Source organism: Aulonocara sp. 'chitande type north' Nkhata Bay, linkage group LG1 (genome assembly GCF_057382095.1).
Source record: "Aulonocara sp. 'chitande type north' Nkhata Bay isolate Kocher_YH1m ecotype deep benthic linkage group LG1, A_spYH_male_GT1.1, whole genome shotgun sequence".
Taxonomy (NCBI): Eukaryota; Metazoa; Chordata; class Actinopteri; order Cichliformes; family Cichlidae; genus Aulonocara; species Aulonocara sp. 'chitande type north' Nkhata Bay.
Genome location: NC_141344.1, coordinates 9,161,054 through 9,185,488, shown reverse-complemented (window position 1 = coordinate 9,185,488; position 24,435 = coordinate 9,161,054). Strand labels below are relative to the sequence as shown.

General features: G+C 39.5%; 2 protein-coding genes across 3 annotated transcripts in view; both read right to left on the bottom strand.

The window, feature by feature from the left end:
- Positions 1-19,263, bottom strand: part of adcy7 (adenylate cyclase 7) — a 62,874-nt gene extending 43,611 nt beyond the window's left edge. For both annotated transcript variants that reach the window (XM_086261167.1, XM_086261254.1), the window contains exon 1: positions 19,141-19,263. The gene's annotated coding sequence lies outside the window, so the exon portion shown is untranslated. The remainder of the gene's footprint in view (positions 1-19,140) is intronic.
- Positions 19,264-20,309: 1,046 nt separating this feature from the next.
- Positions 20,310-24,435, bottom strand: part of tent4b (terminal nucleotidyltransferase 4B) — a 29,418-nt gene continuing 25,292 nt past the window's right edge. Inside the window, exons 11-12 of the mRNA XM_086261043.1 lie at positions 24,218-24,364; positions 20,310-22,464 (exon numbers count right to left, since the gene is read on the bottom strand). Coding sequence (XP_086117169.1) covers positions 22,303-22,464; positions 24,218-24,364 — 309 coding nt within the window. The 3' untranslated portion in view covers positions 20,310-22,302. The remainder of the gene's footprint in view (positions 22,465-24,217; positions 24,365-24,435) is intronic.

Genomic DNA, 24,435 nt, shown 5'->3' with positions numbered 1-24,435 from the left:
AATCTTTGTCGACTTTAAGAACAAATTTTATCTTAAAATGAATCTTAGCAGCTGTTTGTAAAATATTTTCCTTTTTTTGTTTTATTTCTACAAATCTGATGTAAGAATATAAACAGGGTGTATTAAAACAGCTTCAGGAATTCAACTCATGATTGGAGATTTTATATGACACTTTGCTTACATGCAGGGAGTAGTCAGTCTGTCTGCAAAGGCTCCAAGAGCTGCCTGGCTCTGGCCCAAAATTAAGAGGACCAACGACTGTTGTCAAACACACCCTGTCTCTGGACGCTCGCACCCAGCACACTAGGAACACTGATCCCAAGAGCATGGAATAAGCAAAAGTTATGCAAGTGGCCAACAGTGCTATTACACGACTGGTGAGTTGACAGTGTCTTGGTGTTTACATGCACCGCCCATTTAATCAGAATAGCTGTGGGACTTTGGCTACAGTTATGAAATCATTATACATTTGTCTTCCTCAATGGCCATCTTATCTCTTTAGCGAATGTTTGATGAGCTCCCTGAAGATGGATATTTATCATCTCTTCAGAGTAGTTGTTGCCAGCACTGTGCTGCTCTTATTTCTTCAAGTGTTTACATGAAATACAAATGCTATGCAAGGGATCAATTCACTTTGAAAAGTCTTTTTTTTAAAGAGGAAAAACACACAACCTGCTGCAATTTATTCCAATGGTGTCAAACTCACTCACATCAAGGGCCAGAAACCTACATACAGTTTAGAGTTGATAAAGTTTCACATAGCTTTCTCATGTATAACTGGGTCCACATAAAGCTACTTCTGAATAGTATACAATTTAGTTAAACAAAATAATATTACACCAGAAGCTTTTTCACAAAGCTAAATATTATAACTGGTGATAATACAGAGCAATCGCTTAAACTATATCCTCAGGTATCCTACAAGCTTGACATCGCCTATTTCACAAGTGTGAACATGACAACTCGGTGGTTGTTCGACAAGCTTCAGTAAAAATAATGAGAGGAATAATATTAATAAAGATTCTGGGCTGCACAGCTCTGCTGTGAGTCCAAACTCTCATGAAATGGTCTGTTTTATGGATCAGCTTTTCCAACCTTTTCCATGCTAATGTGTGTTAGCATATTTGTTAGTGAGGTAAGGGTATGATCGCCAGTTTAGTTTGACATGTGTCCTGCACTGGGTGCAGGCCTCGAGTCTGACACCAGATTAAAGTCAAGCAGGCATGCATGCAAGTCAACGGGTAACCCTACTGTAATCAGCTGAAATATGAAGTATTATGGGTCTGTCAGCACTTGAATATTAGGCTCCAGGTAAATGTACCTTTTGTATTGAGCGATACTCTCCCAACCCACAGAACATGAGTGACAAATTCCCCTTCAGGAAAGGATTTTAAATTCTAAAATACCCCAGCAGTGGAAAAGAGGAAAATTTGATTCCTTCTATAGTTGCATGGTAATTATCATTGTTGCATCACCGCATTTGCAAGTTTCTCTTTTCCTCCCACACCATAAGATTGACACGTTAGGCAGGAATAATCCTGCCATTACACTTACACAAGGCGCACGCTTGTGTACTGGCGCAGATCCACAAGCTTTGCTCTGTGATTGCTGTATGATTGTGGTTAGGACAGGTCAAATAGATGAGACATTTCCCCATGGAGACAAGTACAATATTATTAACTATTGGAGTAAGCCAAACACTTGTCAAAAGTCTCAGCACCAGACTGATTGAGTGACTCCCTGCTGTACATGTGTGGGACAAATAGCCATGCAGTGGAAAATAATACACGTGTAATGAGCAAAAGAAATGCTGACAGCATGTGCTATAAGTGCAGCATGGCACGGCGCATTCTGCTAAGCCTTCAATTACAGCTGTCCAGCAACAGAGAGGTCAGACAGTGGGAGTGACGCAGAAAGAGCACAGAGGGATCTCATTACCTCAAATGCCTCCTGGGAGCTATGGATGACTGGAGTAAATGAGGGCTGACTAATAGCATCCTTGTCTCTTTGCTGAGTGTCTTCATTAGCACTCTTAAAATGTTTGTTCCTGTATCAGCCTCCTCATATGACTGGCCTCCGAATTGTGTTTAGTCTGTGTTCCACTTCATTGTAGGCTTTACATTGGCTCACACTTTCTTTCCGATTCTGAATGGAGGCCTTGTTGTTGGCAGTCTGAAAGTATGCGGCAGGGTTACAGTTACACATTTTGCAAAAACCTCCCCTTATGTTTTGCCACTGTAAGCCAAGAAATGTGCATAAAAGCATTGCTGATGAACAGCTACACAGTCAGGAATGTCTTCAGGCAGCAGTACCAATTCTGAGGTTTCTGTGGTTGAGTGGGAAGAAGAGTTTTTGGCTGTATTGGGTGAAAGCAAGGTTACTCCTACTGAGCATCTGTCTGTGCAGGATCTCTCAAAGGAACGGACATGAGTTGCTTCAGTTTCACTGCAGTCCCTCCCAAATATGAGTCACAGTCTCACACTGTGCAGCATAAAGACAAGCTCATCCAGGTGTGAAGAACTCACCCTGTTTAGTGCATGACTCCAGTTATCCTATAATGACATCCAACTCCATCAAGAAAGGGCGATTTTGTATGCATGCTTAAACAGGGGCAATATAAAGTTACTGTTCAACCCAAGAAAGAGTTAACAAATGGATAGTTTCTATAAGTAGCCTGTGGAAAGAAGGAAAACATCCTTCAGTAAGAAGGCTGATTAAATCTGAAACTAACCTTGAACTAATTTTAGTATTTTTGGAGTTATTAGTTCCACATGTTTAATTACTTTTATTTCGTTAAATATTTAGTAAGCGTGCACTTGGCATATTAGAAGAACAACTTCTAACAGCTATTTAATCTGATAAATCGAACTTTTCTTGAGCTACCAGGCAAAATACTGGAAGCGCTGGTTTAAAAATGACTCACTGATCAGTTTAAATTACTACTGATGTAAGAACAAAAGTTTGACTGCTCCTGGGACAGACATGATGTGATCAGCTAGAGAATAAAATATTTAAATGGGCTTTAAACTTCCGTGTTAAATAATCTGATGTGCACCTTCTTAGAAAAGCAACTACATATCGACTCACTGCAGCCCACAGCTGTGGGTACTGAAGAGTGGGGAGCCAGCACGGAAAAAACGTCCCAGCATTTTCTTTGTTTCTACCATGCACACTAATTAATGCACAATGCACCATGCACCAGGCATGAATGCTCTTGCATAGGTTACATTATAGGACCTACAAAGATTCACCACAGAATAAATCAATCTTTAGAGTTTTAGGTGTGATGGTTCTTTTGATTATTTTACTTCCTCAGATCATCCAGGGACAGAAAGAAAATATCTATATAGAACAAAACAAACAAAAAACCTCAAGAAGCAACAGTACTAAGACGAAAAAGTGAAAATGACTCAAAATAAAACCTCAGTGCACATCTTCATAGTATAGAAGGAACATGTCAGCAGTGCAGCAGTGATAGACAAGTTATTAGCTGCCCAAGATGGTGGAATTAGTCAAAGGTCTCTCTGTGGATGCTAACACATGAAGGGTTCCCAGTGAGCCAGCCAGGGGTTAAACATAGAAAAGGAATTAACTAGCTGGTTAATTTCCAAAATAAGAGTAACTCCAATGTGCAAAATTAATTTGACTGCAGATGATATATATGAGTCTTGTACAGAGAAAATGTTTTGGGGGTTTTTTTTAAATGTAAGAAGTAAAGTCTATGTGTCGGAAACAGTTTGATTTTACTGCATATGTAGAAAAAGTGCAAATGTATAAACTTACAACTATCACAATCAAGTAACTTAATCAAATCCAGTGAAAGGCATCGCTTTTGGTCCAAGTTCAGTGTCTGCTAGCTTTTTCTTCACTTGAACTGAATGAAGAAGCAGCTTTTACAGTCTGCAAGTGAGTTTTATAAACACTATAATTTCCCAATTTCTTAAAACCATCAAAATACTTGTTCATAGTGATACAAAGATTAACTAAAAACATTGTGTTGTGTTGAGAGATGGTGCACACACACACACTATTGGTATTTGACACACTCTTGCATCGCCCAGGAGTCAAAAGAGGAACACAGTGAGCTTTTTGTTCAGTATGCTGTCAGCTGTCACCAATCATTGCTTTGATCACACTTACCACACAACGCAGAGTAACTGACTGCGGATGTTGCTGCCATGAGTTTTGGATTGCTCTATCACACTAAAACCAATTAAGATATACATAAACATAAGCTGTACAATCACATTGCTACATTGTTCCCATATTTTCTCTTTATTTCCAAATGTGAAAGAAGATCTGCAGAGCTCAAACATCGAACACCTGCAGAGGTTTTGAGTGCTCTGAGAGCTCTCAGATGAAGGCCAGTCATACCCTGCGACATACAGTCGACCGCACACCATTTCACTTCCTTAACAACCGTGACTCATTTCCCTAACAACTGTGCAAGGACAGTTTCGTAAAAAAAAAAAAAAAAAAATCCTGCAGCCACTGCATAATTAGTCACAGATGGATGCTGTTATGAAAGGAATGACAGATTTTAAGTCCTGTCAAGACAAACAGTGAATCTATTTGGGATAGATAAGCACAGATGCAGATAAGAACCAAGCATTTATTATTCATTTATGGACACACGGTTCCTGTCATCAAGAGGAGCAGTAATGATCCTTAAAAGGCTCTAAAACTGAAATCCATTCCATGATTACTGACAAATGAGAGATGCAGCCACAAAAGCATAACACAAATCTTTATTGCTACAACAACTATCAACTAGAAGACAGATCACCAAGCCAGAATAGATGAGCTTACAATGCATTAACAGAACACCAGTCTTTTGACCGTGTGACACCTGAGCCTGAAGCTTTGGGCTGCTCCACTGGACCACTGCCTCCCAAATGGCGTTGGCAGTGACCCATGTGACAGCCCCACAAAGGAGGAAGTGAGTGTGGCGTATGCGAAAGAAATGATATTTTAAAGACTGTGGCTTTCTTTTTCTACACAACAAAACAGAAGCATTCAATGAAACTATATATGTGCAGAGGCTAATAAGAAGGCCCTTTATATCATAATGAAAAGATCCTGCAATATTAAAGAGAGAATGTAAACAATCAGAAGATAAACTACGGTGCGACGGTGGGGAAGTAGATCGCTGTTTCTAAAGAAGGAAGCGTCTGACAGAACCGTATTAAAGAAGAGAGAAAAGGAGGATATCAAATCATAATTTGCCCATTACGTGTACAGGGTGTTCCCTCGAGACCTTTGGGGAATCCCCAATTACATGAGGTTTGTGATGCTACTAGATTGTAACGTTATTATTTATGACAGTGATATTACAGTAGGATGTGTCAATAAACAGTAAAAATAATAACTTTGTTTTTTTAAACACTCCGAATTTATATAAATTGTAAAAAATAAAGTATATCAATACTGCTTTGTTTGACAAAAATCAATGCATTTTCCTGTTATTTCTAATACTTTGAGAAATGCCTATATTATGCCCGACAATAAAACTCAAATTAACAAAACTAGTTAAAAATACTGGCTAAGACATCCTAATGCATACTCAATCTTCCAGGTAAGGAATTCCCAAAACATTGATTCTGTTCATCTGGCCATTGCGTTTTCAGTGGAAGAGCCGTTTCGTCACTCAACCAAGTCATTTCTTCAGTCCTGGCTAACTGAAGGTTTCCTCAACCTTATAGACAGTACATGTGAATAAAACATCTCCAGTCAACTGAGACTGAAGTTACTTGGATAAGTAATGAAATGTTTCTTCCACTGAAAACGCAACATCCAGATGAACAGAATCAACTTTTTGGGATACTGGCCAAGACCTTTCTTCTCTACCCTGGTGTAAATGTCACTTACTCGTCTGTCATCTTCCTACACTGCAGGCTGGCCTACATAGCTATGCTAATACTGCACGAAAGAGAGCACTATTTTGTTGCCCTACAGCAGGGGTCCCCAATCCCAGTCCACGAGGGCCGGTGTCCCTGCAGGTTTTAGATGTGTCCTTGATCCATCACAGCTGATTTAAATGGATAAATTACCTTCTCAACATGTCTTGAAGTTCTCCATAGGCCTGGTAATGACCTAATCATGTGATTCAGGTGTGTTGACCCAGGGTGAGATCTAAAACCTTCAGGGACACCGGCCCTCATGGACTGGGATTGGGGACCCTGCCCTACAGCATCTGATGATTACATAGCATTATTCAAAATCCTTTTGGCAAATGAGTTATCTTTCTACTGTGTCACCACTACCACAGATTCTCATCAACCACATGGACACCCTCTTTTATTTGTGTATTTGTCTCCTTCTGTCTAGTGCAGTTGCAATGCAACAGGTGGACCAGTGTTTGTTGAAATAAATTACGTTATGGCTGTAAACTCCACCCATGCTTTAGAGTAAACCCAAAAGAGAACATAGCCAAGTAACTTTGGTTAAGTCAACAGACCAATGATGAGGCGCTCCCTTAAGCCAGAGCTGATGCTTTGCTCCTAAGTCCTGACATGTTGCAGGCAGTTTACGCTTGCTGAGAGAGGTTGGAAGCAGGTCATTCTCTACAGGCAACTCTATGACAAGCAGGAGCATTGGGACTTCTAAAAGGAACAGAGCCAGATTGATGCAGCAGTTGGGCATTGTACAGATAACTCTTTAGTTGTATTTTTTCCCGTTTCAAATTCTGTTGTTCATATGTTGACAAGCACTGACGTATGCGTCAGCCAAAAATGATGACTTTACCAAGTGAGAACTGATATTTCTAAAAATCCACCCCAGTTCAGTTTTGGTACATATATTTTTGCTGTCTCTGGGTGAATAAAGACTAAACCACATGAGAAAAAAACAAAAAAAAACAAAAATAAAATAAAAAAATGTATGCCACCATCGCACAAACAACTCAAAAACTCAAAGCATACTACTCTATGAAACAATCTGATAACGTTTTCTGTTCCATTGCCAAAATTGGATAAATCTTCGTTACAGTTCATGATCACCGCTTTGACTAGTGTTGATATATGCTGTAGCTTTATACAGACCCAAACTGCAAAAGTACATGTCAACATTTTATCTGGAAACCAAATATAAAAATACTTGAATAACCCTTGAATAACCCTAGTTGCCCAGATAAGGCACATCTATGACATCTACATAAAGGCATGTGCTTTTCAGTTTACCCGAAACATAACCTTATCTATTCCAATTTAAATTGTGCACCCCAAGACCCATCTGACATTTTTCCAACAGCATTCCCAGCTTTTATCTTAGTCTCTGCACTATTCATTCGATAGGTCACCTACCAGCTCTTCTTCCCAAACAGAGAGCCAATCCTGGCTAATCACTCATTAACCAGCCAAGCACAATGAGCAGCTTGTTGGAGCAGGAAAGTGCCGCAAGCCTCCCTGTGGCATGCAAACACCACATATTTCTGAAAATGTGAATGCACAAACACAAAACAGCACCCACCAAGAGCAGCGCTGTGTACCAACTAAATGACTACAAGCTTGAGGCTAAAAAGCTCTATAGGAAAAAATATAAACACCGAGCAAATTAACTGTAAGAACAGTAATATTTGCATTATATCGTTGAATATTGCATCGCTCCCTAAATATCCTTCAAAAATTGGTAAAAATAAAGACTTTCCTTGTCTTAGAGTTATTCACCTGCTGAATTCCTTTTCGGTTCAGTGTCCTTAGTTACTAATGTCTTTCACAGGCAAGTTTTCATTTCTAAAATGAGTTCTGCAAACTCTGTGTCTCAATGGCACTTCTCCAGATGAGGTGCTCTTATAAGCATTACATAATGTCCTTGAACCACAGCAAGCACAATACTCTGAAAATGAAATTGGGAGGAAAAAAAAAAAAGTAAGAGAGAAAGAGCAGGACACCCACACATCTGCACCATCCAAACTCAAACGAGCATTCAGAGGAGGCAGGCATCGCGTCATGCCAGCTGCAGGGCATTTCAATGTTCAATATGGCTTTCGATCAAGAAGTAAGAGACAAAAAGGTCATCTCATATGTATCCATGGGACGCGAAAACATTTTACAGCCAACAAATCTCTTGCCAGTACATCACAGGCGCATTAGACAAGATTCATAAATCTGAATATAGTATCGATTGGCTCTTTTTGGCAAATGTTTTGCTTTGACTGTGTACATACATCAAAATGTATCTTATCACCCAACTGCTGAAGGCAGATTAGAATGAGTGTTGACACAAAAGCGCTGTGGGCGAGGAGGGTGTCCAGGAAATGGAACAATTTAACAAATGGGGTGAAGAGGCATTTCTCTAATGGCACTCCAAAGCATCCCATCTCAGCAGCACTGATCCTCTCCAAACAGCAAAACTAAGAGGGCATGGCCTTTTATGGCCCCTAGAGAGCTTTCCTGGCAAGATACATTAGTAGTCTTGAACAAGTGTGATTGAAACTGGACACTAGAGGATGACAAGAGAGCAAACAGTAACGGTAGTTACTGTCCTAGCATTTATTTCCCTAAAAACCTACTTCAAAAGTTGAAAAACAGCACAAAAAACCCCACCAGCAAAACCTAAAGGGGTTTCTCCATAACCTTAGAAAGCAAACACTCTCATGCAGTCGTCATTTTGTTGCTTGTATTTGGGCACAGAATTCACAGTATTGGACCACTCTCCTTAATCTTTGAATTAAAGTGTTTTCAGTCCCACTGCTACAACTGTATAAAAATAAATAAATAAATAAAAAAAAAAAAAAAATCACACATTTTCACACAGTCTGTCTTTACACACATTTGTGAAAGCAAAGAGCTCACTGAATTTGAGTCTGGCACTGTAATAAGATTCCAACACTGCAACAAGTCTGCAAATTTCTTCCCTCATAAATATTCCATGATCAGTTGTAAGTGGCAATACTGCAAAGTGGAAGCATTTAAGAACTACAGCAGCTCAGCCACAAAGTGGCAGACTGTGGAAGGTTTCACAGCGGCTTGTCAAGTGTTGAAGTGCATAGTGCGCAAAACAGCTGGGAGACTAACATAAATACTCCATGAGATCAGTATCCCTGATCCCCCGATCTGATATTTGACTCAAAAAGCCAGATCTGACATTGGTGACAAGTAGACACTCTATGGGCAAATCCATTTATTTTAGTTATAGGTTGTGTTGCGTACACCACACATCAACGGCAGTGCACAAGCTGCAGGAGAGCCACAACAGGTTGGAAGAAGCAACAGTTGGCAGGAATTTCATCCCTGTGGTGTCAACAGTTTTTCTTTTGTATGTTTGCAGAAATCTTTATACTGTAAACTGCGGTCAAGTGAGCTGAGTGATGGTGCATTCCCTCTATTCTTAGGTTTGGTTTAAAACTTGCAGTAACTTGCAGTAAAGCTTTTACTGCATTTCATCACTAGGGAAACAGCGTTTAAGTGAAGCCTGATTATAGTCAGGCTGATCAAGTTAGTCTGGATCAAGTGGAACCTATCCCATTTTATTTTGGGTGAGAGGCAGGGACTTCCTGAACAGGTGTGGAAGTTAACTAACACTGAAAAAAAACATTTTCAGAAATACATAGATTTTTTGCCACCCATAAGTCACAATTGCAAATTAATGACATACTTATTTTCTCACTTTTGAGTCATTTTCTCAGAATTTTCAGTTAGTAAGTCATAACTTGGATATATGCAACTCAAACTTTGTAATCATAAACCAAGAGTTTGACTTATCGATAGCAAATTCTGTTTTCATTATTCAGTGTTTGAAACAAGCTTCCACAGACAGCTCACCGGCCCATCACAGGGTAAAACAAGATAAGTTAAGAAGAAAATAAGTGGCACTTGTAGAAAGAAACATGTTTTAAGGTAGATCAGACTAAATCTCACTATATGAGAATCTTTGAAATAAATCTTGGAGATCTTATCATGTGCATTAACAGAACAGAGTTTTTCAGGATTAATAGTTAGTTCATTTTGATAGAGGGCAAGTTCTGTCATGCATACCACATTTTTGCAGTGACAGTCATGAAATGGGCAGCAAGGGCAAGGAATGGAAACAGAGTGGGACTAGAAACAAGTGGGTGTAATAATGATGACTAAAAAGCAAAGACAACCATATTAGGATTTCTCATCCTCTTGCTCTTCAAACAGCCAGCTGTTGCTCTAGCTATACTTAAGAGGTAAAGTCATAGTTTGTCTAAAACATTTCTTTGGTCACAGAGTCGAAAGAACTGCAGGATAAAATGCAATCACATCGAGCAATAACTGATTAAATCAGATGTGGACGTTGCCCTGAAATAAGATTTTGAAAAAAAAAAAATTCATACCAGAAGTTAAACTTTTACCACCATTTCTGCTGTTGCAAAAGTCTCAGAGTTAAATTCAGGATCCTTTGTGTGCCATGTCTCTCTCTTATAATGTATGCAGTAAAGTCTGAAGAAGTTTCTTAAGCGACAAACCTGTCCTGGATGTTTCTTCCTAAAAATACACGGCTCCAAATATCACGGGCTCCTTCTTTTAACTTGAGTATGTGGAAAGCCACAGGTTATCGGGTTTTGTGCTTCGCAGGTCGTCTTAACATTTCTTTCCCTAAGTGATTATGAAGATTTCTTTTACTTAACCTTAATAGCACTGATTTGAAACCGTGATTGTATGTCTGCGTGAATTGAAAGTTCCTGTAATGACCCTGTTTACCATCTTCAAGTAATTTTTCGAACCACAAATTATTATTTCTGCTTCACACTATGATGAAATTCAAAACACACACAGTAGCACTCTACTACCCTACCACGAAATGTAATTCAGAGACGCCACAGATCAAAATTTCGTGCAATTAAAAAGGCACCTCAACATTTTTTGAACATACGAAAGATTGAATTTCCTTTTTTGTGTCCAAACTGACAGAAAATTAGAAAAAGTGACATGTAAACATGCCTCTAATGTACCCTGAATGTCACACCGCCAGACAAAATTTTACAAAGAGCTTGGTAGAATTGTGAAATATTTCTGACCACTTTGACAGCAACTATTTTCTACAAAAGTGCCGCATAAACAGAGCTTAAAATTCTTGACTGTCAGTTGTTTTCTATCTTGAGCTGTTCTTGATGCCCAGGAATATTTCTATTAACTTTAATTACACTCCTCCGCCTTCCACCACTACCGTGCGCCACCTTCAAAATGAGTTCCTACTAATCAAGCAATGCAGAAGCCCCCCAAATCCTGTTCCTTGAATTGTCATTTCAGGTTGGCTCCAAAGAAAAGTCAAGGATTAGTTATAGTTTGCATGATTTTGGAGCTTAGCACTTAGTACAGAATGCATAATCATTTGGACTCTTGTCTTTCAATCTACTAAAGTTTAGACTATAAACTGTCACAGGAGTTGGGCAATAAAACCAAGTATTAGCCCAATGTTCTGTGAGCCATGATTCTGGTGACGTCAATGACATCAGCCTTTGAACCTTGGTTGACTTTAGAGACCCTGTCCCAGTGGCATCCTCATCCTTTTCATCCTATAGTTTCACAACATCTTGTTGGGAAAAGATTCTGGGAGAAACTGATTCAGAGACATCGCCAAACCAGACGTCATCTTCACCCTACTCTCCACGGACTCGTGTTTTTTTAAGACCAAGATGAGATTAGGTTGACTTTAAATATATGGAACAAGTGCAAGCAGTGTGAAAACAATCCGGAGAGCTTGGTGGTTCTGGCGCTCGACAGTAAGTGGCCTGATTCACTGACCGATGTTTTTGCTCTGTTTTTATAGCTGTGTTTACATCCATGCTTTAAACACTGAGCTGTCACGTGTCACTGAAAGCTTATTATCAAGGCACCATGTCAGAAGTATAGTTGAAATGATGTTTAAAGCTAAGATCAGACCACAGGGTACCCTTCTGTAGCAATGGTTTTTGTTAAATTAAAAAAAAAAAAAAAATAGCTGTCTCTATTATTATGCAAGAAATAAAATCGCACAAGAGAGGATAAAGCAAACGAGCATTTACAGCATGCACGATGAAGACTGTGCCGAAAAAGGATTAGCTGTGATCCCTGGGTGAAAGCACTAGAGTCGAGAGTTAATGAGTCCGATTAGTCCCCACTGTGTGTTCGAGGATTAGCACACTGTCCACCTAGAGGAACCCTTCTCCTTTCGAGCCTGAAGGGGAGAGACAGCAGAGCGAGAGAGCCTGCTCCGAAGCAGATGAGAGAAAGCGAGATTGAAAAATGAGCGACGAAGAGAGAAAAGACAGGAAAGAGGGGAGAAATTGGAGAAATTATCAGTGCTGTAAGTGGCTAGAAGCATTTTAAGAACATGATGAGGTCTAATAACAACAGAAAATGCCTATTAGTAAGAAACACTGCCTGTGTGTGTGCGTGCGTGCTTAATGAGGACAAATCTGGATGGAATTTCTCTACTGAGACTGATAGGAAGGAAGTACTCAACAGTAAAGAGGGAAAATAGCTTTATCCTGACACACAACCCCATCTCAATACACTCAAAGAGATCAGACATGTACTTTAAAATGATTGTTCAAAAATGATGCTTCCTGAGATTTGGTGAGGGTTTTAATGTATTAGTATTTAAAAACTTTAAATATGTTCTTGTGCCATTCTGTGTTGCCAGCTCCCACTCTTGTTGGGAAAAAAAATGTGCTTTTTAAAAAAAAACAACAACAATATAGCCAAAAAGAGAAATAAGCATGCTGCCAAGCAAGAACGATACTGAAAGCAGCACAAAGAGACAGCTTGTGTTCCTCTCAGCTTCACAGATGGTGTCAACTCTAGTTCTTAAGAAAAACCTGTGAGAAGTCACATTGTGCATCCGGTGAAGGTTCCCCACATTTCCTGTCAAGGTCATTATCTTTGTCAAGCACAAACCAAGAGTATATGTTGCACATAGGTGTTAGCTCATTTATATATATATATATATATATGCGTGCGTTTAGGTAAGCGACGCACAACTCAGCAAGATTCTCTTCAGCGCTGATGATAACGCTGTGTACCCGTTTCAAAACACAGGAGCGGTCAAATTAAACAGGGCACACTCATCTTCTTTCATTTGCTTAGAAGAGAAAGGCACCATTTACACTGCAAATGCCCATTTACATTTGCATTTAACATAAGTTTACATACCTATATTGAGTTATCTGTACTTTTTTTTTCCTTCACAAACTGAGGCGTGTAGGTGTCCATACTGCTGCAGAACACTTATGCAATTTAATTCGGTGGTTTCCAATGTTTGCAGCAAAAAAAAAACCAAACAGGTCATCTGACTGAAGTTATATTTACACCAAAGGTGAAGTGAAACTCACACAAATATAGCCTGAGAAGTGTTTTTGGAAACCAACACAGAAGGGTTATAATGGATAGCTGGAATGAAGTTACAGTAACGTATTTTATCAAGCCCTAAAATTACTCTTCTCCCCAAGCCCTCTGCTTTATTACTCTGTCCATATAGGCCGTCATTCAGCTCAAATGACAAAAACAAGATTCTGTAGCTGTTGTTAACGTCTGGAGTAGGGCTATGCCATGTCATATTGTCTGCAATTAAACATTATTAATAAATGTCAAATCGAAACATCACTGCTACCGTGAAACCACGTGTTTAAATTCCACAGTGTGCTCAACAATGACACAAGCCTGGGCAAGTTTGAAGGCAAGAGCCGTGCGTCAGCCTCCGAGGACGATTTAGCAAAACCCGAGCTACTTCAACAGCTTCCAACAAAACAAAATACTTTACATAATATACAGGAAAACTGTTTCCACTAAAGATTGAACACAGCTGGTGATGTGCGAAACAAATATAAACAAATGACTCCACCAGGTGTCGCTGGCTGCTCTCCATTATGACAGGAAGAGCAAAGGTGGATAGAAATTAAGGATGTGGTTACATGGTGGAAAAGCTACAGTGGGGCAAAAAAGTATTTAGTCAGCCACCGATTGTGCAAGTTCCCCCACCTAAAATGATGACAGAGGTCAGTAATTTGCACCAGAGGTACACTTCAACTGTGAGAGACAGAATGTGAAAAAAAAAAATCCATGAATCCACATGGTAGGATTTGTAAAGAATTTATTCGTAAATCAGGGTGGAAAATAAGTATTTGGTCAATAACAAAAATACAACTCAATACTTTGTAACATAACCTTTGTTGGCAATAACAGAGGTCAAACGTTTACTATAGGTCTTTACCAGGTTTGCACACACAGTAGCTGGTATTTTGGCCCATTCCTCCATGCAGATCTTCTCGAGAGCAGTGATGTTTTGGGGCTGTCGCCGAGCAACACGGACTTTCAACTCCCGCCACAGATTTTCTATGGGGTTAAGGTCTGGAGACTGGCTAGGCCACTCCAGGACTTTCAAATGCTTCTTACGGAGCCACTCCTTTGTTGCCCGGGCGGTGTGTTTTGGATCATTGTCATGTTGGAAGACCCAGCCTCGTTTCATCTTCAAAGTTCTCACTGATGGAAGGAGGTTTTGGCTCAAAATCTCACGATACATGGCCCCATTCATTCTGTCCTTAACACGGATCAGTCGTCCTGTCCCCTTGGCAGAAAAACAGCCCCATAGCATGATGTTTCCACCCCCATGCTTCACAGTAGGTATGGTGTTCTTGGGATGCAACTCAGTATTCTTCTTCCTCCAAACACGACGAATTGAGTTTATACCAAAAAGTTCTACTTTGGTTTCATCTGACCACATGACATTCTCCCAATCCTCTGCTGTATCATCCATGTGCTCTCTGGCAAACTTCAGACGGGCCTGGACATGCACTGGCTTCAGCAGCGGAACACGTCTGGCACTGCGGGATTTGATTCCCTGCCGTTGTAGTGTGTTACTGATGGTGACCTTTGTTACTTTGGTCCCAGCTCTCTGCAGGTCATTCACCAGGTCCCCCCGTGTGGTTCTGGGATCTTTGCTCACCGTTCTCATGATCATTTTGACCCCACGGGATGAGATCTTGCGTGGAGCCCCAGACCGAGGGAGATTATCAGTGGTCTTGTATGTCTTCCATTTTCTGATGATTGCTCCCACAGTTGATTTTTTCACACCAAGCTGCTTGCCTATTGTAGATTCACTCTTCCCAGTCTGGTGCAGGTCTACAATACTTTTCCTGGTGTCCTTCGAAAGCTCTTTGGTCTTGGCCATGGCGGAGTTTGGAGTCTGACTGTTTGAGGCTGTGGACAGGTGTCTTTTATACAGATGATGAGTTCAAACAGGTGCCATTCATACAGGTAACGAGTGGGGGACAGAAAAGCTTCTTACAGAAGACGTTACAGGTCTGTGAGAGCCAGAGATTTTCCTTGTTTGAGGTGACCAAATACTTATTTTCCACCCTGATTTACGAATAAATTCTTTACAAATCCTACCATGTGGATTCATGGATTTTTTTTTCACATTCTGTCTCTCACAGTTGAAGTGTACCTCTGGTGCAAATTACTGACCTCTGTCATCATTTTAAGTGGGGGAACTTGTACAATCGGTGGCTGACTAAATACTTTTTTGCCCCACTGTACCTCGGCCCAGGTGGTTAAAAAGCTCGATCCTAAATGTAACATTTCAGGTAGAAAATATTTTTTGATAACAGTGTTGAAGCTTGCTACCGCTCTCTGTAAGCTACAAGGATCAATGAAAAGATACTGTCAGTAATATCATTATCGCAAATTTTCTTGAAATCTTGTGATATCATTTTGCGGCTATACTGCCCATCCTTTGCTTGGAGACCAGACAGACTCAGGTATCCGCTAACCAGGGTTGTCACGATACTTGAATTTCAAAACTCGATACTGATACCGAGGAAAATACTTGATACCCGATACCATCTTTGATATCCATGGGGACATAGTGTGTTTTGGACACATAACTGTGTTTTCCTGTCAAATGGACACTGTCTGGTGACATTTGTTGCCTACCTTCTATATTAATGTTATAGCTTTATTACTCAACCATAGCTGCAAGCCACTACCTTACTGATAACAGACAGACAGTGTGGTTAACGGATAATTGCTAATAGTGTTTCATAGTATTATCATCAAATTTTACAGTGGAGTTAGTAATTGGCCATAGCTTAATGAGATAAACACCAAACCAAAGGATGCAAATTTGAATAAATTTGATTACGTTAGCCTACAAAATGACCTGATTCATTTTACTCCAATGCATTAACATTTTTACTAAGGATGCATGACAGTGCAGACTATGAATACATAACATGAAAAATAATGGTTATCAACAAACCCCACTGATGAAGACATGCTAGCACTGAAACCACACACTGGGAACTGCTGTCTTATACTAGCGACATGGTCAGCTGAGGCTCCACGCGAGAGGGCGAAGAAACACAAAACAACTGAACTACCAGTTATTATCATCACAAAGCAGACCCTGGTGTCATTCCCCACAATCTGTTTTGTTATAGTTTGGGATTTTTTTGTGCGCACTCACAGCTAAACCCTGTTTGGGTGCATCAAACTGTAAAATCAATCTGCAAAATTACAACACAGTTTTCATCGTGTCAAAATTACATACATCATACCATCACAAAGGATAACTGCACACCAGTGGCCAATGCTAATGTATAGGTTACGATTTAGATTACAGCTTTTCTGTCAACGGGTTAGGGTTATTTAGGGAATTGCAGTAACGCATTCACCTGCTGAGCCATGACCAAGAATTTAACACCACTGCCACTGCATAGACTAACCCCTCCATTACATTAAAACACATGAGCTCCATACGTCAAAGCAATGATTTCTCTTGCTTGCAGATATTTTACACTGACCATTATACATGGTAGTCTCACCATTTTAGGCTTCAATGTTTTTCACTGCCTAGATTAAATTAAAACAAAGTGATGTCATTAAAAATAACAGCAAGTGGTCAATCCATAAGCCGCCTGTACTTATGAGAATTGGAAAAGGGATCAGATTAGTAATCAAGCAAGTGATACACAGCCGCCCCACAGAAGCTATGTCTCTTATCCCGATGGAGTCAGTAACAGTGAGTAGGCTCAAACAAGCAGAAACATGAGAATTAGCCTATCCATGTACCCAGAATATGATGGCAGGAATGCACATGTCATTCGGTTCTTGGGTTTACACATTTATACACGTCATCACAGCGTAAACAAAAAAAAAGCTTTTAAGCCATGTAAAGAGTTTATCACCAGAACAGCTTTGTAGAGAAGAAACACAAAGCCAATTGGTGTTTTCAGAAGTCACTTGTACAGCTACACAATCTCTTCCTGGCTCTTAGGAGAAGTAATATGGCCTTCATCCACAGTTTAAACTACCTGCCGATGCCAAGAAATGACTTCGCTGCAGCTTCACTTTACGGAAAGTAACAGCTGAGGAAGTGCAACATTAAATACTCAGATGTGATGGAGTTTACATATCATTTCTCAAACTATTTGCAATAAATTATCACAAAGACCGATTTCAAGTGAAGCCATATATTGCGAGTTGTGTATGTAAGCTGTTCAGCTGATGTCTAATCTTCTATTCAGACCAAAGCAAGCGAGTGGACTGTGTGCACATAAACAGATTTGCCTGAAAAGCTATACATCAGCCGACCATTATAATCCCTTAAAACTATGTCCTGTATGTTCTGCTTTCAGAGATCACATCACCTATGCTGTAACATTACATTCAGGCAAAATTATGCACACTGCTGGCTCAATAAATACATGGGCTGACAATGTGCGGTTGCTTTCTATTTAGGAAACAGACTGAACTTCACAACAACAAAAATAGCTCTTAATATGTCTAACTTTAAGATAATAATAAAACTACCTCACACTCACTGTGATGCACCCAAATAATACACGGACCATTTCCTGCAAAAATAAAGAAGCCCCCGGGAAAACTGTTGTCAGTGAGATATAGGAATCAACGTTTTTCTGTATTGTGAATATATTATTAAAATCAATTTAAGGTCATTTTAAATCCACTTAAATGAAATCTGAGCTCATAGATGGATATCTAAAAAAATGGACAAACACTGTGTGAGAAGTTAAAATATTATTAAAATCGGATGGTTAGTTATTTTGATTTCATTAAAAATGACTCATGCTGCTTTCTCTGGGATCTCGCAGCACAGCTCCACAACTGTTGTTTTAATGACCACTAATTAAAAAGTGCAGATAACGTCATTTAATATTAGATCATTTTAAACTGATTTGTAAATAAATCAAATTCAATTTCGATTTTAAACTCAAACAGTAAAGCGCCTTCTGAAGCACGCACTGTGTTGTGCTCCAGTTACTAAAGGACTAAAGCCAGTTTCACTCTGAAATGAGTATACAGGCACTGACGGGGGCACTATTCGTGGTAGAAACGGGGACCATATGTTGTAGGAAGAGATTTGAAGAGATAAAACTATTTTAAATCAGCAACATCCAGCCTGCCAAAAAGCAACTTACTTATTAAAAACAATTTTACCTTCCCTAAAATGCCCTTGTTGGTTTGAAGAACACCAGAGCACGGAGAAAAGACATCACAGGATCACTGGTAGAGTTTAATCCATGCCGAAGTAAATAAACTGGTTATATTTGGATGGGTGCGCTCAATAAATGAGTGAGAAACACTACCAGTCATTACCCGGTGACATACAAGGAGATACACATTTGACACAAACGCATGGCAGACCGAAAGCCCGTTTAGAACAAGGGATAAATCCACTTTCTGATTTCTCACAGTTTCAGACAGTTTCTCCACCTACAACTCGAACAAACTCGCACTAAATATGTGACAAAGAGGATTTCAATATTAACATTTGAAGCTCTAACTCTCAAAGGCAGGTCGCTTAGATCGAGTCAGGAGTGAGTAGCTTCATTTCCGAAACACACCAATTCAACTTCTTGCAGTCTGGATGACAAGAGCAGGCAGGTAAAAATGCGTCAAGGAAAATCGATGCGGAGATCAAGAAAAGTGTCATTTTATTTAACTTTAGACTTCGACAAATTTACACACACACACATATATATATATATAAACCTCGACTTAAATGAAAAGGTGTTGCCAGAGATGGAAAGTTTTCCGCTGAGACATCCTTGTGTTAACCGTTTTCCCCCCGTGCAACCAGTTACCCTTCTCTTGAGCATGCAGGTGTTAATGTGTCAGGAAGGGTCGTTTTTGTTTTGTTTAGTTTTTTAAATCAAACAAGAGTTTAGCATCTTACCTGAGAGACTTAAAGGTCTTCCGGGAAATAAATCGTACATAAACGAACCGGTAAGTGCTCATTGAGTGCGTGGTCCCCGTGCGCCTCTTCTCTACTCTTCAATTGCCCGTGCGCGCGTTGCGCCAAGCGAGCACGCCCCTCCTCCATCACTGTCACACACCAGGGGCGTTAACCAGACTTTTTTCAACATTGGGCAAAGATGGGAGCCCCAAAAAAAGGCAGGGGGGAGACCACAGACCCGGTTAAATATAGTATAGAAAGCATTGGCTACTATTTTGAGGCTCATGCAGGAGAGTCCTATGAACTAAGAGAGATGTATTGTGTGAAGAGTAGTTTTGCACAAGAGTTTAAAACTATTTTTGCTTACGGTGGCTGCAATTATCTTTGATGTTAACTTAATATCTGTACTGCATTTATATTTCTGTCATCGTACTTATTGAGAACACTAGAAACGTCTGTGCAGTTTTGTTAAAACCACCATAAAAACGTCTTTCAAGACTGTAATTTCAAACTTGCACAGAATGCAATGCTGGTTAGCGTAGTTGCCTACAATAAAACCTTTTGGTAAGATGCTGCCACCTTGTGGTTTAAGTTTTCAATACATTTTTAGTAGGGTTTATACATTTTAAAGCTTTAATCACTGAAACAATGTGGAGTATGAGTTACATACAATATTTGCATGCAAAATAAAAGAATTTCAGTCAAATACAGGAGTATTTGCACTGGATCAACTTCCACCACTGGTTCATTTCATGCTCTTGGAGACTTTCAGATGAGCTCCCCTCTGGAGATGTCCCTCTCACACCCCAACACAATGCTGCTTTTCATTTTAAGTGACCTTACAATTATTTAATTTAGTCAACAAAGAGACAGACAATTCAAAATAAAAGTCAAAGGCAGACCAGAAACTTGTCTCAACATATGGTTTAATGATATGGTTTTTATTGCATGGATTGTAATAGCTGCAGAAAAACATTTCAAATGAGTACAGTTGGGGTCAAAGCTTTCCTGCTGTGAAGAAACATGGTCAGTGGACATTCAGATGGCACAACTTGATTCACCTTTCTCCTTGTCTGTCGACCACAAGACCAGCGCTGTTATACTGCATTTTTAAACCTCAGCTGTAGTACTTGAGGATGAGTGAGGTGTTGGAAGGGTAGTGGAACTAGGTTTTTTTTGTGTGTTTTTTTTTTTTTTTTTTTAATAATTCAACACCAAATAACAGTAAGTTGACTTAAAAGTGTCCTGATCCTGCTCCATCTAAACATAACATAGCTCGGTGGTGAGCATAACATTGTGTCGCTACAGTAGTCATTGTGGAGTAGCATTCTATAACGTGAGGTGGTGGTTATTGCTGGCTACTTGTTTTACTGTGGGTGATTCTTGTCACATCTGAGAAAGGTAGATGACGAGGGGACTGCACTGTGCTTCGGTGTGAGACTCCCTCCTAGAAAAACTGTTTAAGTTGAAAGTTTGCTATGTGCAGCTGCCTATTCAGATAAGACACCAAGCTTATGTCAATCACAATCGCACACAAACCCAAAAAAAAAAAAAAAAAAAAAAAAAAGGGAAAAAAACCCCCAAATGCAGTATACAAGCCCAAACTCTGTGGATTAAGACTTGGAGCAATAACTCCATCTACAGGTTAGTTGCTGTACTGCAATGACAGAAGTGTTCTGTTGATTTATAAACCGTAAAACAAATAGTCTCTCTTAAACTAGGTAGACCAGCCACATGAATAGAAAATTCTCACCACATGACTTGTAAAATGGTCTTAAATTGTTCAAAGTACCTTGGTCACTCAACTGTCAGTGGAACAAGAGAGAGAAAAAAAAAAAAAAAAAAAAAAAAAAAAAAAAAAAAAAAAGTAGTAGTAGTACAACAATAAAAAGGTGGCATCTTCCTGTATCCTAACATGCCCGACCCCAACCCACCTCCCGACAACTTATCCCATTTCAAATATAGGACTCAAAGATATGGGCTCTAATGTTAAACACATAGATCCATACTATGTTCATACAATTAATAAAAAAATAAATACATTTAACAAATACAAATGATTTTGTAGTTTGTAAATTATCAGAGAAACAGATTATTATCGCATTGATGACACGTTTTCAAGTGTAGGATTTTGTTGTTTTTTTTGTCCCCCCTCCCCCCAATAAAACCCATTATCGCCCTATACGTTTCAAACCTGTAGTCTTAAAGCCTCTACACTGATGCGACTGAGCTGGATAAGAGAACTCGAGCTCCCTCTGCTCATCTATAGGGCTGTATTGTGAGCAAAGGCTCACTCAGGGCTAACTGTTAACACTGTAGCACACTCAGAAAGCAAACAGGAGAAAAACTAGATGCTGATGATTTCTGTTGGCAATGGGACCCAAAGCAGCGGGAGCAAAATGTGCATGTTTATACGACTTCAAATTGTCTGTAAAAATGTCATACGAAATAGGTTCCTCTTAGTTGTGATTTTTTTTAACAGTTTTTTGCTTATTTTGTGTGTTTTTTTTGTACAAATCTTTTTATAACCTGTTTAGACATAACAAAACAATTTAAATCAACTAAAAACATATCATGCATAAGTTATTTCCCCGCTCTTATTGATTGCATTTGTAAGTGACCATCATTTAAAAAAAAAAAAAAAAAAAAAAAAAAAATCTTCATACACATTTTCTGTTCAACATAACTTTTTTTTGTACATTTTAAGCCATTTGCATACTTTAATTTCTCTTTAAAACCTTTGATCCTATTTTCCAGCCAGCAGTTCCAGGTATTGCTCCAGAGCTGATTCACAAACCTGGCCTGTCCATTCCTGTACAGCAGGAGGCGCAAGAGGCATATTGTGTAGGTGCTGGCTATGGAAAGAAAAACCCCACTCCTTACAAGAAGCTGTTGGGAAGCTGGAAACTGACCGTTTACCCTTTGTGATTTCAGTTCAAGTCCATGAAATTATGTCCATTTCCAATTACGATTCTCTTTGTGAGTTTTTCCTCCCTGCTAGAGGATGTTGCTCGTCACCCTGAAAAGCCAGATTGAAAGAGTTCTGGACGATGTTTCAATACTAGTAGTCTCCCAAGCCTCGAGTCTGGCAGCAGAAGTAAGATGTGACAGTCCGTTGCAGAAAAGGAAGGGAGATCTGGGGTGATGCTAGCAAAATTAACCCTATCTGTAAAGATCCTCTTGTGTAGAGTCTCGCACATTTTTCCTCCTCTTGCTGCTGGCCTGGTGGTGGTGCGGCTTGTTGCTCGGATGGCTTTTGCCACCGGAGAAGTTGGTCTGCTGCCCGTGATGGCCACTCTTTTGGTGAGAACGAGACATCCTGGCCTTGGAGGCAGAGGACAAAACATTTAGTTATTAATAGTGGTGGAATTTCCGTAGACATGCAGCGGGTAAAATAAGCACTTCAACTCAATATATTTCTAGAGGTGCCATTTAGATGAAATCACCAGATGTCGGTAACAACCCATCCAATGCACACATGCAAAGAAATCAAACCACTGATGTCCATAAATTATGTGTAATAATGAGACATGACACAGGGATAAAGTACTGAACAAGTAATACTTTGTACAAAAGTCTTTGTTTGTTCAAGACCCTCCTGCGGTGTGATTTTGGCCCAGTTGTCCAAACAAACAGTCTTCAAAATCTGAAAGTTCCCTTCTATGAACTCTGACCTTTAGTTTTTTGGGAGGTTTTATTTGTTTTTGTTTTGTTACACTGACTTTCAGTTGGATTCAGGTCAGGTTGGCTGGGGCATTGTAGCAGCTGTACTTTCTCTGAAATCAATTGAGAGGTCCCTTGGCAGTGTTTGGAATCATCGTCTTGCTAAAACATCCATCCTTGTTCCAGCTTCATCCTCCTGGTAGATGGCAGCAGATTTTTAATCAAGGATGTGTCGGTATATTTTTCCATTCATCTTTCCTTCAAGTCTATGAAGCATTCCAGTCCCATATGCTGAAGACCCCCCCCCAAAAAAAAAAAACAACAACAAAAAAACAAAACAAAAGCCCAGCCCTATATCATGATGCTCAACTGATTTGTACTTCACTGTTTGTGCGGTATTTGGGGGGGCAATATGCAGTGCCTTTTGACCTCCAGACATGGTGTGCACTATGGCATTAAAATACTTATTGTTTTCTTTGAAACAACTGTACCTGCTGTAGCTCTGTGGTCATTGGCTTTTGGACAACTCTTGTAACAATTCTTTTCACTTCTGTCTGAAATCTTGCAGGAGCACCTGGTTTATGGTGAAATGATGTTCTTTCCACTTCAGGATTACGGCCCCAACAGTGCTCACTGGAACCTTCAGTTTAGAAATTCTTCTGTAGCTGATGCCATCTGTGTGTTTTGCAATAAAAAGGTTGCAAAGGTCTTGCGAGAGCTGAGATTTCAGCTGAAGTCATGACTTGCTATGCCTTTTTGCACTTCCCTTTTTTTCATGTGTTCAACACTTTTTCCCCCTCATGTCATTTCTTATGGTTTCATTTCTTTGCATGTGTGCTTAGATGGGCTGTTACCAACATTTTGTTGATTTCATGTCAATAGCACCTTTAGAAATACATTTACTTGGAAAATTGGTGATGTGTTCAATATTTTACCTGCTGTACAGTGTCAATGTAACTTGCCAGTGATGGTGCAGAAATGTGACAAAAAGCACACTAGAAAAGCTTCTCCATTTCTTTTGCAATCTTTCATTATCCAGAAAAAATAAATACAAATCAAAGTTATCCAGCAGTTACCAGCACAGGGCATTCTAACATTAGCCATTACTCTTAAATATTGCCCAAATTTACTGCAAAAAACATTAAGTTGCATTCTATGATTTTGCAATTGAAATGTTAAAATGTTATATTTATGCATCTGTAGTTCCTCTTGCAACCTATAAACCTTTATAATTTCTTTTTGTCTTATGTGTTCCTCAATCTTTGCTCTTAAACTGGATCTGTTTGAAAAATCTCAATAAGATAAATCCTTGATTTAAAGAGGTTAACAACTATCACAATTAGTCAAAAGTTAGATTGATACGTCTGTGGTATCTTGAGATGTATGTGTGAATTTAATGTGAAGCTGTGAGTACCTTTCCTCCCTTGTTGCCTCCAGGTGGAGTGCTGGTAGTGTGGCTCTGTGTTCTGTGATTGCTGACAGCAGCAGACTTTTCTCTGTGAGCACTGGATCCTCGGCTGGGCTGCTGTTTGGCAGTCTTACAAGGTGTACTATCAGAGTCCTGGGTGGGGGACAAAATTTGTTACAAAATATAATTTCCAAAATATTTTGTCACCTATAAATCTTTCTTAG